Source organism: Falco rusticolus, chromosome 1 (genome assembly GCF_015220075.1).
Source record: "Falco rusticolus isolate bFalRus1 chromosome 1, bFalRus1.pri, whole genome shotgun sequence".
In the NCBI taxonomy this organism is placed as follows: domain Eukaryota; kingdom Metazoa; phylum Chordata; class Aves; order Falconiformes; family Falconidae; genus Falco; species Falco rusticolus.
The window spans coordinates 25,834,568-25,848,981 of NC_051187.1; the positions used below are offsets into that span (position 1 = coordinate 25,834,568).

Here is a 14,414-nt window from a genome sequence, read left to right on the forward strand (position 1 = left end):
ACCCTCCCACCAGGTAGCTGTAGGCGGCAACCAGATCCCATTTCAGCCTTCCCTTCTCCAGGCTGGACAGGTCCATCTTTCTTAGGCTGTCAATATGTCGTGTGCTCCTGCCTTTGTTGTCTTGGTGCTCTTAGTTGGACTCCTAGAGCTTCAGCTGCTGTTGTGCATGGAGGAGTGCCACACAGGACACAACGCTCCAGCTGTCATCTCACACATGGAAGTGAATAATCCCTTCCCTCACCCTCCTGGCCACATTTTTCCAGATGCAGCCCAGGCTGCAGCAATAAAAAAATCCATGCCACAGCTGTGGCTTTTTGAATAACAAACACATACTGAGCAGAAGCTGGGCCCCAGGACATAACTGGGGTTTCAGAGAAATCCCCTCTATGGCCTTCCACCTGCCTGCTTTGTACATCCTAACCCAAATATTGGCCACAGCCTCCTGGAAAAGCTGGCCAGGAACTGGAAGCTGTTGGTGAAGCTCTGCTGCCTGCCTTTGCTTGCATCTGCTGTTGAGCAGAAGCAGCAGCACAGCAGGGCATGCACTAGAGCCTCCATGTTCGGACGGCCGTATCACCAGCAAACAGCCTGTGACAACAGCCCAGTCTGCTCCCCCACAGGCTCTGGCTGCCTTGTACCATCCAGCATGAGGTGGGCATGGGGTACAGGAGTCCTCATGCCTCAGAATAGTGCAGGTATCAATACCCAGGGAGAGGATGGTCTGGCATTTTCTGTAAGAAATCCATGGTGTAAGCACTCCTAGTAGCAGAGAGGGGCTTGAAGTGAGACCATTTTACGTCAGTGTCACATCACGATTCCTAAACCTCCCTTGTGACTGCTGCAAGGGCTGCAGCGCCAGGGGAGACCACAGTGCATGTTGCGCAAAGGGCAGCGTGTTGGTGGCAGGCCAGGCACGTCAGGAGGCACCTGGAGTGGCACTTTCTGAAGTTCAGTGCACATATGCCAGGAACACTAGAGTATCTCTTCCCTGAAGGGTCTAATGGGGTCCCCAGTAGTAGCTGGGCTTGATGCCTGCTCTGGAGAGAGTGATTTATGCCTGATGTTTGATTTCCATCCAGGAGGGGGAATGCCATCTGGATATTTACTTACGAGTTGAAATGTGCAGAGGTACCCAGAGGATGCTGTTCCCTGGGGAAACCCTGCCAAGACAGGGTGGCAGCCAGGCACTGTAAATCACGGTTGTTTCAAGCCATTCACTTAATGGCACCAAGTTATTTGCTTTGCCCCTTAAGAAAGTTCTTCACCTTTGGGAGACACAGACTTCATTGTCTGAGGACATACCACTTAATGACGAAAAGCAAATAAGCTGTAAACCACTAGACCTGTTGCCAACCAAAGGACAAGTGCTGTGGTTAGGGGTCTTGTGCCTCCACCCCCTCACCTGCTGAGCCCTATAACTTTCAGGCTGGACACCCCTCCAGCCAGGCCAAAACCACTCGGCTTTCCGTGCCACAGGTCCCTGCAGAGACAACATGGGTGAGTGTGGGATGGGATGGGATGGGATGGGATGGGATGGGATGGGATGGGATGGGATGGGATGGGATGGGAGGAGATGGCACCACTTCAGGTAGCTGTGGGTCACGGGGCATCCTGGCACTTCGTCTTCTGCAGGGCTCCCTGTCTGCACAGCCCAGGCATGCCCGTGCGAAGTCCATTACATTGTTGGGGCTCACTGTGCCCTAGGCTGGGACCTGGAGCAGGAACCTGCATGTTCTGCTATTTTCAGGCTGTGTCAGTGTAGCCCTGGGGTGCCAGATATCCCATTTTACAAGCCACATAGTTACAAAACATTCTTTGTAATTTTCAGTTCTTCAGGAAAAGTATTAAATACTCTAGAATAGAAAAGGAGTTTCTTAGATATTCTTTCTTAAGGAGTGATATTCAACAGGTATCAGTATCTGAGGGTTAGACACCCAAAAGCATACTGCTGTATCCAGAAGGACACCCAGGAGAGGCTGATCCCACCCCAGCATCTCCTTCCAACCCAGACTTTTCATGACAATTTCATGGGGGAATGGACCAGCAGCGGAGGGAGCATTGCTTCTCTGGTGGCCTAAAGAAGACATGTTTTTAAACATGCCTCTAAACACAAGTGTACCAAGACACTAAATGTTATGTAGGAATTGAGATGCAAGTCAGTTGGATTGAAGGGTGTTTAAAAGACCTTTGGTGTAAAACTGTAACCAGCACAAATGACTGAGATTGCTCTGAGCATTCCCAGAAAGGGGTGCTTGTCTCTAGAGCGGCTGCAACTGCACACAGCAGTCCCATGCTGGCATCATTGATCATTTTCCTTCTCAGTCAGGTATGTGGGTACCAAACCCAGGTATCCCAGGGCAGAGCAATAGGTTTGGCTCTGCTCGTTTTCAAATGATGGAGGGACCACATTGGTAATCTGCCAGGGTGAGCTGCATCTATCCTATCACGAACAGATTTCCCCGTGGGCAGGTGTCTCCACAGTGCCCCACTCTCTAGGAATCATGATAAACTTTCTATTCTTTTATTTAGATTTAATATTGCAAAAATGTGCAGTTTTCCCTAGCTGCTCTGAACAAGGACAAACCAGAGCAGCTGGCTACATATGGAAATTTTGGAGTAACCATATAACCATGTAAAAGACATCATTTGCACCAGGCAGGCTGTAATTGCTGAAAGTTTGTGCTGCCACTCTCAGCCATGCTGCTCTCATGCAGAGCAGAGAAATACACACAGCCCTGCCTGGGGCTTGTTCTCACCCAGACAGCTGGGTTCTCACTGACCACAAACCTGCACCGGAGGCAGGTGTAGTCCCAGCTCAGACCCTGTGAGTGTGTCACGGGAGCATGGTGAGAACTGGGAGGAAAGGGGATTCCTCCCCCCATGCTCACCCTGCTTCTCAACTCCAGCCCTGAGAGTTGGATTTTACAGCGATTTCTGATTACCGTCACCTTGGGTGTGGACAAGGTTTTCACAATTCTTCTGTCTCAAAAATCACTGACAGCAGGTACCACTGCTAATGACTCCGGCCAATATGATAGCTCACCTAAATGAGTGAATTGGGGCTTATAGCTCCATCAGGGAGCTCTACACATAAATAATTTTATTTTCCTATTTTACTCTGTAAGTAAAGGATTCAGATGGGAATCATGGCCCTCTAATGGAAAAGTTATGATCTCTTTCTTCTTTTTCCAATCTCTTCCCATTTCAGCTAGCCAGCGCCTTTGTCTCCTGCCCTTCACCTGCCTGCTGACTCTGGCAGCATCTTTTCCTGTCCTTGACATACAAAACTTCTATCTCTTCAATGGCACACTGGAGGATATCATGAACATTCCCCTAGAGTCCTCCCAGCCTGGTAAGTATACCACTACAACAGGGAGAGGCAAACAAGGTGACATTCGGTCAGTTTCTACACAGACCACCTCACGAGCCTAACTACACCCCTGTAACACAGAGGAAGGACTAAATAATGGTCTAAGTGTGGGCAATGCCAATGCAACGTAGGCCTTCTTACTGGAACAAGAATCATCTCAGAGTCCTCCTCTGCTTGCTGCCTGTCTCTTCTCCTGTCTGGCATGAAGTTCTTCTGTCCATAAGTGAGTCCAATAGTCCAAATCCCAGAGTTCACAGGTTCCCAGGGGAAGTGACAGGTTCAGGCTCATTAGCAGCAAGACCAAGCCAAAGGTGTTGTAAACTGTGGGCTCTTTATTGGAGAAGCAGTGCTAAAGATGTTAAGGCGATCACAGTGTGTTTTGAGCACATGGAGAACAGTAGCCACCACTGGAAAGTACAAGGTCAGTGGAGAGCTGACTTCAAAAGAGAAATGAATACAAAGAGGAACTAAATGAAGTTAATACAAAGAGTCTAAGCAGTGGCACTGACAGAGCAATCAGCCCAAAGATGTCACAGAACAGCCTACAAATACCAGAGTATATTGGAGCAATGAGGAAGCCTCCACAAAATGCTCCTGGAATAAAACCAGGGGCTATGGGTTGGACATGACGTGACAGAAAGAGCTGGTCACCTTCTAAGGGAGGAGGAAATGTTCTTGGAATAAGAGCTCAAGGACCAAGTGCTGGTTTCACATCAGCCTTCACTGCAAAGGTCAGCTGCCCCAAAACCACCAACACAGGGAGCACCCGTGACTGAGGCAAGAGCTCAGGCTTCACCAAGAACTGCAAGTCTGAGTAGAGAAAAATGGGGTGTTCTCTGGGCTTCACACTCATTTCTCACCCAGATCACTGGCAGGGTGCTCTGAAAACGTGAGCACCATGAATGCAAGATGGGTAAGCAGAGCAGCATGCCCGACAAGACAAACTAATACTGAGGAGTTTTGACTTGTGGAGGAGTGCTGCCAAATGGATGGGAAGTGAAGGCAGAAAGGAGCAGGAGCAGATTGTGGCTCACAGAAAGAACGTGAGTGAACAGCTTTGTATGGCTGTAGTAAAATTAAATACTGTGGTAGGAAAGTCCTCTAGACCATGCTACATGAGTGTTTCCCACTCCAGACAGGGTCTGGCCAACCACCACGTTCACTGGTGGACTTCAAAACACATTTAGAGAGAGTCAAAAGGAAAGGGTTCAAAAATCTGGCAGGAGACTGTGTCAAGGAAGGCTGAAGAATTGAATGTCCCACCATCAGAAGACCATGAAGGAAGAAGTGATATCAATATTACTGTGTCTGCAGGAAAAAGTATACTCTGGGTGTAGTAAAAGAAGGAATGGGCTTATACACGGTGCAAGAGACTTAAGTTAGACACTTCATAAAGGAGGGGATAGGAAAGCACCAGCTGAGAGTAGAAGTGGGGAGCAGGTATTTGAGGATGTCAGAGACCAGCAGCGGCAGGGTGAGGCAACTGTTTCAAAGAGAGGACAGGAATGGCTTTTGTGATTCCATAAGCCTGTTGTTCATTCCCCTGTTTTAATAGCCATCAGTGGATACACAGAAGATACCCCTGCAACAGAATTGCACTAATTCACTCTAAACCACCCTCTCTTCCAGCAACACCCTTATAATTCCTTTCTGACCCAGCTGAGCAGAGCCCCTCTCCCAGCTCCTGACAACTGCCTGCACTGGTTTTCCTGTGTCTGCTCTCACATTTCTTCCCCCTTTAATTCCTCTTCTTCCTGAGTCACTTCCTAACTGCTTCTACTGCACTTTAACAACCATCTTTCCAGTGTTGCCACCACCATTTGGGGGTCTTTTTCCTACACAGTGTGCCCAAATCCTTCTCACCAAGGATCTGCCCCTTTCTAACACCATGTGAATTACCCCAAACTACCAACCGGCTGATATCTGAAATGGCCAAGTCCCTCTGTAACTAGAAGCAACAACAGAAAAACAGGAGGATCGCCTCTCCCAGCAGGCATTTGACATGTCTACTCTCAATACTCACTCCTGTCTCCTCTGTTCTTGTTAATTCAGATCATGGTGGCAATCATGTTCGACAGGTCAGAGACATTGCCCCCCACCCACCGGCAGGCCACGGTAAGTGTTTTCTCAAGGAGTACATCTGCTCATAAGTTTTCCCCATTGCTGGGCTCACGAAGAGCTCTCAGCCATTTTATCCCATGTACTACACGTGCACTGTCTCCTCCCAGGAAAAGTGTTGGTTATCGGATAGGCTACAGAGATGCCACAGCTCAGGCTCTCAGGGGGATTCTATTACCAGCCACGTCCTGGACTCAGTGCTTGATGAGGAGCTTAAGCATGGGGAATTGTCCACCTAAAGATCTAAACCAGAAACAATGATCCATTATTAGCCATTGGGAAGCTGTGATTTTTTATTTTTCTATTTTCACCATACAGGTGATGATAAGACTGGGTAAGACAGGGACTGACCATGTTACTGAAGTGATTGAGTCAACATTAGCCCATAGGACCACAAGATAGGTCCTATCTGGGTAGGAATAACCAGTAGCACAGGTACTGGGAGTGGAGCAAGTCCCTTCACAGTAGCGTGTAGGTGCATTCAGCTGTTTGTTGTATAAGAAGCTGACACTCTGGAGCATGGAAAGGCCGTAATCAAATCAAACAAGTCAGGAAGTCTCTAAAAAGCTACTTGGGTAAGCCCAGAGAAAACCGATGGATTTGCCCTATTGAGATCACAAGGACTGATTTAATTATTAGCAATATGGATGTCTTGGTCACGCTCTCGCCAGGGTATCTGAGATTACTATAAAGATCTAAAGCTCCATGCTGTAAGAGCCAATGGCTTTATAACCCAGATTTGCATTTTCCTGTGTGGTGACACATCACCTGCGTGCTACAGGCAAATCACCGCAGCACTGCAAGACTGAGCTCAAACTGGGCTAAGGTGCATTGGTGTGCTGGGTGGAGGAAATGTCTCGTTTGGTCTCACCAGTCCAAGACATTTTGGCAGTGTGCCTCCATCGGTTTGAATCCTGATTGGGAAGATATGAGACCCAACTCTTACATTGATCATTTCAAGATCTGATTTACTCCTGTGAGCACATGGCAGGAATATAGCCCAAGAATGCGTGTGCAAAAGAATATAGGCATAAAAGAAACATCAGGTGCTTTCAGTGTTTCATCGCATGGGATTTAACAACCATCTCTGTTTCCTGCCCCAGGATGGCCCAAGGACTGCAGCGAGATCCCTGCTGGCAGCCGCAGCGGTGTCTACATCATCCAGCCAAAAGGGCTCCACCACCTTGTGGTGTACTGTGAAATGAATGTGACACATGGGGGCTGGACGGTCATCCAGAGGAACCAGAAAGACACATCAGTCACCTGGGCCGAGTCCTGGAGCACCTACAAGTATGGCTTTGGGAATGTGCGCAGTGAGTACTGGCTGGGCACTGAGTACATCTATCAGATCGCCAAGCAGAAGGTCTACCAGGTCAGGTTTATCATCCAGGACTCTACAGACAACATCAGTTTCGCAGACTACAACCTCTTCAGCCTGGAAGATGAGTCCCATGGCTACCGGCTGAGGCTGGGCTCCTATACAGGGACAGCGGGGGATGCCATGACCTCAGACAATCCCAAGACCATGCACGACAACATGAAGTTCTCCACAAAGGATCGGGATCAGGACACTTACAGTAAAAACTGTGCCTACAGCTATGAGGGTGGGTGGTGGTACTCTGCATGCTATTCTGTACGGGTGAATTTCAAGGGTGGTATGACATGGGGCAACCTGTGCAAAGGGAACTGCAAATCCTCCCTTATCCTCATCAAACCAGCTTCATATTGTTAGTGCTTCTTCCCCCTCTTGTCCACACTGGACACCGCAAAGGCTCCACATGGCCAAACAGCTTGAGCCTTTCAGGAGCAGAGAGAGAAGCCCAAGGGTAGTGGGGTTTTAGTGAAATGCTATTTTCCACTTCCCCTCTCTGGTGCAGGCTCCCCCTCTGCTCAGCTCTTTCCCCCTGTGCTTGCCAATGATTACTTTTTATTATGTTCAAAATCAAGAATAAAAAAATCACTTGTGAAATTTGTGGATTCCACATGTACCTTCCTTGTGGGAGGAAGACACTCATCCCTGGAGTGACTTTCCATCAGAGTTTCTTAGCGCCTCCAGAACTGACAGCAAGCAAAAAAGCTACATGCCACAAATTTCCATATACTCTGTGCATCTCTGCAGTGTGTTGTAAAGCATCCCAATAAATTTGCTCCCTTGAGCTCATTTTCCATTAATGAATGTCTGTTCTGTATCTCTGATGTGTTCCCACTGAGACCCAAGAAATCCCATGTCAGGTGCTAGGACTGGTGTCTTGGGGCACATGGAGGGAAAAAGCCTCAAGTGGTTCTCACAGGAATGAATGTAAGAAAATTAAATCTAGTTTCACTAAGATAAAGGACCTGTGATCTGTACAGGATGGTTCAGAAGGTATCTGTCACATGGGAGAACTCTTCCTATGTCATCATCACATTCACAGTCCAGGGCCAAAAGCTGTGCCAATGTCCTGGTGCCCAACTCCTGCTCCTGCTGGGAGGCTGCAGCTGCCAGGAGCTGTTCCTGGCTACATGTCTGTCTGTCAAGTCTTGCTTTGATCCTGCAGAAATGTGATTTCAAAGCCATCAGCAGATCTGTCTGCTGTGACTGTGAAGCAGTGAACTTAAATCGAAGCAAAAGCAAAGCAGGTCAGGCGTTAGGAGGCACTTGAATTAGGAGACACTTATGAGGGAAGAGCTCATTACTGGAACCAGATCACCATAGTCAAGTTTCTGAGACCAATTTAGATGAACATTTGCCAGGAAAAGTGCAGACAGAGCTAATGCTGTGAGGCTGCAGGACAAGGCCCCTACAGCTCCTCCATCCCACAGCACCCTGGCACTGCCAGGACAGACCGTTCGAGAAGCACTTTCACCTTCACAAACCATTTCTGGCTTTATCTTGGAGCAACACCAGTCAGTTCTGCTTGCAAGACCAGTTGCTAAGGGAAAACCCAGCCCTCATCTGCAAACTACAGGGCACAGTGTGCCCTTGAAACCATCCAGAAAGATTTGAGAAATTAGAAAATACTGAAAGAAATGAGCAGTGGAGGATCTCTGAGCCAGGAAGCACCTTACACTGCTCCAGAGAACTGCCCTCAGCACTACAGAGTATTGGGGGGGGGGGGGGGGGGGGGGGGCCACCGCACCTCAGGATGTCTGAGGAAAGAGCTCAGGGCTATTTCTGCTGAAAACAGCCCTCAGGTGAAGCAGGCTGCACTCACTTTCCTGAGAGCCTCCAGCACCAGGAGCTGAGCCCCAACAAACCAGAGTGCAGAGTGGGACCTCAGACCACAGCCTGGTCCTGCCTTGCAGTGGGCACCACATCACAGGGAAGGGAGGCCCAGGGCAGCTCCAGAATGGACTTGACGTTGGCTGGAAGACAGGCTCTCCTGCAGCAGGGGTATGAGATGGTAGCAGCATGTGGAAGATGGCTGTCAGGATGGTGCCCCCACCCCACTCCCTGGTACCCCCAGAATGGATTTGGCTTCCACAGTCAGCAGGCTCAATGCCATCATGTGGCACTGGGCAGACTGTGAAATGACACTGGTCCTGCTCCTGGGCCTCTGAGCTTTCCAAGTGACAGGCAAAATTGGAGTTTCATTTGCACCACCAGACTGAGGAGTAAATGATCCTCAGCCCAGCAGTGTTTTCTTCTGCTAGGGCTCTCCAAAGGCAGTGGAGAGACACAGGCCAGCAGATGCAGGAGAGCATCCCGTCCTCACAGTACAACAGGACTGGCACCCACCAGCTCAGGAGGATGGGCTCACTGAGTGGGTGTCTCTGCATTGCTGTCTTGTCCCTCCACCACAGCACATCCCAGTGTACAGGTTCTCATCTCTCCTACAACAACACCAGGCTTCACACAGCCCCCGAGCCCAAGCTACCCATCCAAATGCTTCTTCAATCCCGCTGGGCTCTTGGCCACCCAACAGCAGTGACCTCCAGCCCCCAGCAGCTCCCTGACAGCTTCCCCTCATCCTGCTTCAGCAGGCAGTGTTGGTGTCAAGTCAAGCAGCAGATGTTAAATGCCATCTCCCACCAGGTATTTCCTCCATGGAAATGTCCTGGCCTGGACAGAGCCGTCCCCACTCTGGCAGCAGTGCACGGCTCTTCCTGCAGCTGTGGGTTTTCACTAAGGTAAAACTCCCATGGAAAGCAATCCCCACTTCCCAGGAGGTCCTGCTTTGCTACTTTTCCCCAGCTTCTCCACCACATTTTAGTTATAGAGTAAGAGCAGGACAAAGATATAAAGAGCGTTTCCAGCACAGAGATGTCCTGAAGTGGCACTGATAGTCCTCGGGCAGGTTTATGCTCTCCGAATTTTTCTTTCAGGCCCCTGAATCCCTGTGAATATTTAGTGACCACAACACCCTGCATGGAGCAGTTTCTCACAGGTAGAGGGGCAGCGTTCCCACCTCTCCCTTCCCCAAGGGATGAAGGGGACCCGCCCAGAGCTGGCAGTGACAGGTGCCTCTTTGCTCTCTCTCTCCTGAGCCGATGGGTACAGCAGTGCCAGGATGTCCACAGGATGCACAAGTGCAGTGCCGTGAAGTCCAGGGTGAGGCCAATGCAGTGAGAAGTGGGATGCACACAGTGTGGTGCAGCACAGGGCACACATGGTGCAATGCAGGCTGCACGCGGTGCAGTGCAGGACGCACACAGCGGGGTGTGATGCAGGAGACACACAGCAGGGTGCAATACAAGATGACACAGCAGGGTGCGATGCAGGATACTACACAGTGCAGGATGCACACAGCAGGGTGGGTGCAGGACGACACAGGGAGGTGCAGGATGCACACAGTGCAGTGCAGGATGCACACAGCGAGGCGCAGGATGGACACAGCGAGGCGCAGTGCAGGATGCACGCAGTGCAGGATGCACACAGCCGGGTGCACAGCCGGAGCGCTTTGTGCTCGGCTCCGGCGCCTTTAAGGGCGGCGGGGGCGGGGCGCGGCGCGGCTCCCGGCGGCGGGGGCGTCCCGGCCTGTGCTCGTCGTGCCCCGGCCCATGTCCCGGCCCCCGGCGCCGACCGGCTCCCCGCGCCGCTTCGGGGCGCTCAGCACCGCGCAGCTCCGCGCCCTGCTGCAGGACGAGCTCCGGCTGCAGCGCGCCGCCCGCCTCAGCAGGAAGGTACGGCCGGGGGGGTGGTCCCGGAGCCGGGCAGAGCCGTGCAGCGCCCGCGCCCGGCGGGGCTTCCCCGGTACGCGGGATGGAGCCCTGCGCAGCTGCACCCGCCGGCCCCTGGCACCGCTGCTCCTTGGTCCTCCCTTAGTCCCGACACCCCCGCGCCGAGCCCGGGGGCTCCGGAGGGGCAGCGAAACCCTCCGGCCGGGCCGGGGTGGCCGCGGGGAAACCCCAGCTGGAGCGTCCCGGCCGGCGGCGGGCTGGGGACTCGGGGTACCGCTCCAAGCTTCGGCAGCCACCGCCTGCCAAGCAGCCTCGGGCCACCAAAACCCGCCGCGGGGCCACGGCCGCTGCCGTCGTTGCTCCCGCTGCCCTGAGGCTGGGGGGGCCCGGGGGCGTCGGGGGCTCCCGGCGCTGCGCTGCGGGACGGCGGCGGGTTGTGCCGCCACCAGCCCTAGCCTGGCTCCAGCATCCTGCCCCTGCGCCTCGCACCGCTCTGCTCCCCTCCGCGCACAGTGCGGACACCGAAGGTGGGTGTGCAGCAAGGGAGGGTGTGTGTCTCTCTCCTGACACCCTCATTAGCTAATGAGTCCTCTCCCCTGCAAAGGGGGTTGTGAGGTTTGCCACGGTCAGGGTGAGCTGCCCTGTGGTGTGCGCAGCCAGGGTCCAGCCATTGCATCCCCCCCAGGGACACAGCCCCTTTCCAGGCAGAGCAGAGGGATGGGTACAGTGCAGGAGGAGAGGGTTCACCCCTGGACGGAGATGGACCCCCTCCCAGCAGGCTGCCAGCTCGGACTGGTTCTGCCCATTTCTCCCAGTGCTGACACACCACAACCTGTTCCCTTCCCCACAGTTTCAGAGTCTGCAGCTGGAGCGGGAGATGTGTTTGGCTTCAAACTGCGCCCTGGCCAGGGTGAACCTCTCCCTGCGCCCGCGGCTGGAGGATGGGAAGGCTTCCTTAGCCATCAAGTATCAGGAGCTGCAGGAGATAAGAGAGGCGTGTTGGGAGAAGCAGCAGTGCCTGGGTGAGTGGGGTGCAGCTGATGGGGTGAAGCAGAGCCCAGCATGGTCAGAGCAACCTGTGTTAATACAAGGGCCTGGGTGGGCTCAGCATCCTTGAAATCCCAGGGAAATGGCCCAGCCATGATCAGGAGCAGTTGGGGGGTGATGCTGCCTTCAACATAGCCAGCCCTTGGCCAGGACCGATGCTGCAGTGCGGTACAGGCCTCAGCATGCAGGTGGCTCCAGGGATGTGTTTGGGGGTGTTTTCAGTTGAGGGGGGTGGGGTGGGCAGAGCTGATGGTTGGGGATGGCAAAGACCACAGCTCCATCAGTGGGGAGGCATGCAGGAGAATGTTTGTGGGCAGCCCCATCCCTTCCCAACACAGAAGCGTACCTGAAGAAGTGGAGCCCACAGAGTGCCCTGGGCCAGCTCCAAGCCAAGCTCGATGCCTCTGAGGCAGAGTCGGAGGTGAGTCAGGCAAGACCCCTGTGCTGCTGCCCCTTCCTCTCCTGGGCCCCAGACTAGTCTCCATGCCCTCCGATGTGCTAGACCCTGGAGAAAAGTCCAGGGTCCGGATGGTGCTCAACCATCTGGGCTCCCTCTGTGGTCCTGTGGCTCTCTTGGCTTAACGCTGTCCCACTGCCTGTTCCACAGACACAGGTAGAGCGGTTCCTGGCCCAGGATCTGCCCCTCGATTCCTTTCTGGAGTCCTTCCACCAGAGCCGCACACGCTCCCACATCTGCCAGACGCAACTGGAGAAACTGCAGGAGCTGCTGCGGAAGGACCAGGCGGGCAGGGACGCTGTGGGCCTCGTGGGGCGCCCAGGTGCCCTGACTAGCCTGGCACCAGCCCGCCTTGCCCCGTTGCGGAGTGGAGTAGCCCCCAAAGCTTTCGATCTCTCTTACGGCTTTGTGCCCACCTTTCTCATCCCCTTGGAGGCCGTTGTGCCCTTTGCCATGCCAGCTGTGCCTCCCAGAAGCCATCTCCCAGCCCTGGAACACCAGCCAGCATCTCCCTGCTCTGAAATCTCCAGCCCAGTCTCACCCCTGCACCTCGTCAGACACGTCCCTTTGCTCAGCCCCCAGCCCTTCTGCAGGCAGCAGCAACTGCAAGACCAGAAGCAAGACCAGGAGCCTCCACACCGTTAGCAGGGCAGGGACAGGGGATGTCCCCCCCATGCCTCCACAGGGGCTGTGCAGGAACACCCTGGCCAGGGAGCATGTGAGGTGGGCGTGTGGTGTAGACACAGCTCTGAGGGGCTGTGGTGTCTGTTGAGCAGGCACAGGGGTGGGTGCTTACAAGTGATGGAAGTTCTTGGCTGGGGCTGGGGTGGGCTGGGCGCTGTGGCTGGGTAGTGGGTCTTGCCCTTGGGGAGCTGCCAGGGGGGAGGTGTCTGCATCCACAGCAAGAGGAACAGTGATGGGAGGTGGGGGGAGGGTGGGAGATAGCAGGGAAGAGGGCCCAGGAGCACTGTGCCATGTGCTTTCTAAATAAAGGCCCTTTTCCACGCCTTGTGTTACTGCTTGGCTTTGGCTATGAACAGGGGGATGGAATAGGCAGGGAGGAAGTGGTGTGGGGGGACACTTGCCAGGCTTGGAAGTGACTGGCAGTCAAGGAGGGTCCTCCAGCCTGGGGAGCCCCCAGATGTTGCACCTGCATTTGGCTCAGCCCATCAATGCCCTGGGAAAGGGAAGAGCCCTGCAAGGGGGGCCAAGAGCTCAGCGAGTGTGCGCTTCCCCCCAGAGAGGTACCAGGGGCCATCTCCCAGCAGTCTGGCCCCACACATGGTGAAGACCTCTGGTAACTGGAGATGCCTCGTGCCAGCAGCCAAGCCCTTGCCCCCATGAAGAGTTATACCTCACAGCCAGCTGGCTTACTCGTGGCTCTGCAACAGCTCTCATCAGCCTGCGTACAGCCCTACGGTGGTTTTAGTACCCATTCCCCATCCACCCTCCCACACTAACCCTGACTTCGGCCACCACTGGAAAAGGCAGCGGGTGGCCTGAGCTCACCCTATTTCATCTCCAGCTCCTCTGATCCTTTACTTAATTTCATGCAATGGATGATGAGACAAGGCTGGGGCAGACAGCCCAGATTCCTCCAGCTGTAGCCTCCTCAGCACCCTGGGGCACTTGCTCCTTGCTCTGGGGCATCTCTTGTGCTGTTTCTAGCTTTTGATTTGGTTTCAAGCTCTTAACACTTTCAGCCTTGTCTGGTTGTAGCATTTAACTTCTTTCCCGGTTGCCCGCCTGCCTTGCAGCTTGGCACTGTTACACAGACTGCTTAGAAATGACCCAAAGCAGCAAGGGGCCCTGGCTCTGGCTACAAAGCACCCTAAAATACAGACCATTGGCTTAGTGTCTGATCACCCCCTCCACCAGAGGGTACCCACCCTTATGCCAAACTCTAGCCCTCACGTGTGGGACTGGGGCCACTCATCCAGTATAACCGGTTAAAACAAGCTTAAGACTAGGATAAATTGGGGACCAGCCACTGCAGCTTTATTGGCAGGCAAGGAGACAGTAGTCACTGCAACATCTGGGTTTCAGAGAACACCTCCTGCTTTCCTGGGTCCCATCAGGCTCAGTTTGGGTGCAGCCTGTCAATAAGGGTACCAGAACACACCTGATTGCCACACTTGGGCTCTGTGGCTTGCCACATGCCAGGAGGAAGAACTATAGTAGGCTGGCAACCACAGCACAAGAGCTTGGTTGGATTCCCGTACCAGTCTCGCAGGGCTAACATAACCAGGGAGACATGAGGACCAAGCAGGAGGACTTAGGAGGCCAGCTGGTCTGTATGGGACCATCTGTGCTGTGTCTGGA

General features: G+C 53.4%; 2 protein-coding genes across 2 annotated transcripts; both read left to right on the forward strand.

The window, feature by feature from the left end:
• Positions 1–3,158: 3,158 nt before the first annotated feature.
• LOC119153933 (fibrinogen-like protein 1-like protein) lies at positions 3,159–7,220 on the forward strand. Its single transcript, XM_037400949.1, has 3 exons — positions 3,159–3,352; positions 5,423–5,485; positions 6,592–7,220. Exons 1-3 carry the CDS (start codon positions 3,169–3,171, stop codon positions 7,218–7,220), a joined length of 876 nt encoding a protein of 291 aa, XP_037256846.1. The 5' UTR covers positions 3,159–3,168.
• A 3,196-nt stretch (positions 7,221–10,416) lies between these two features.
• VPS37D (VPS37D subunit of ESCRT-I) lies at positions 10,417–13,058 on the forward strand. The gene is made up of 4 exons (XM_037375167.1): positions 10,417–10,591; positions 11,439–11,610; positions 11,974–12,056; positions 12,243–13,058. The coding sequence occupies exons 1-4, from the start codon at positions 10,469–10,471 to the stop codon at positions 12,735–12,737; spliced, it is 873 nt and encodes a 290-aa protein (XP_037231064.1). The 5' UTR covers positions 10,417–10,468; the 3' UTR covers positions 12,738–13,058.
• Positions 13,059–14,414: the final 1,356 nt, after the last annotated feature.

Bases quoted from the DNA above. Each gene is read 5' to 3' on its own strand.
- LOC119153933 (XM_037400949.1), top strand. From the start codon at position 3,169: ATGATCTCTTTCTTCTTTTTCCAATCTCTTCCCATTTCAGCTAGCCAG. The intron at 3,353-5,422 runs GTAAGTATACCA...TTGTTAATTCAG, and splicing joins CCTAGAGTCCTCCCAGCCTG to ATCATGGTGGCAATCATGTT. The intron at 5,486-6,591 runs GTAAGTGTTTTC...TTCCTGCCCCAG, and splicing joins CCACCCACCGGCAGGCCACG to GATGGCCCAAGGACTGCAGC.
- VPS37D (XM_037375167.1), top strand. From the start codon at position 10,469: ATGTCCCGGCCCCCGGCGCCGACCGGCTCCCCGCGCCGCTTCGGGGCG. The intron at 10,592-11,438 runs GTACGGCCGGGG...CCTTCCCCACAG, and splicing joins CCGCCCGCCTCAGCAGGAAG to TTTCAGAGTCTGCAGCTGGA. The intron at 12,057-12,242 runs GTGAGTCAGGCA...CCTGTTCCACAG, and splicing joins CCTCTGAGGCAGAGTCGGAG to ACACAGGTAGAGCGGTTCCT.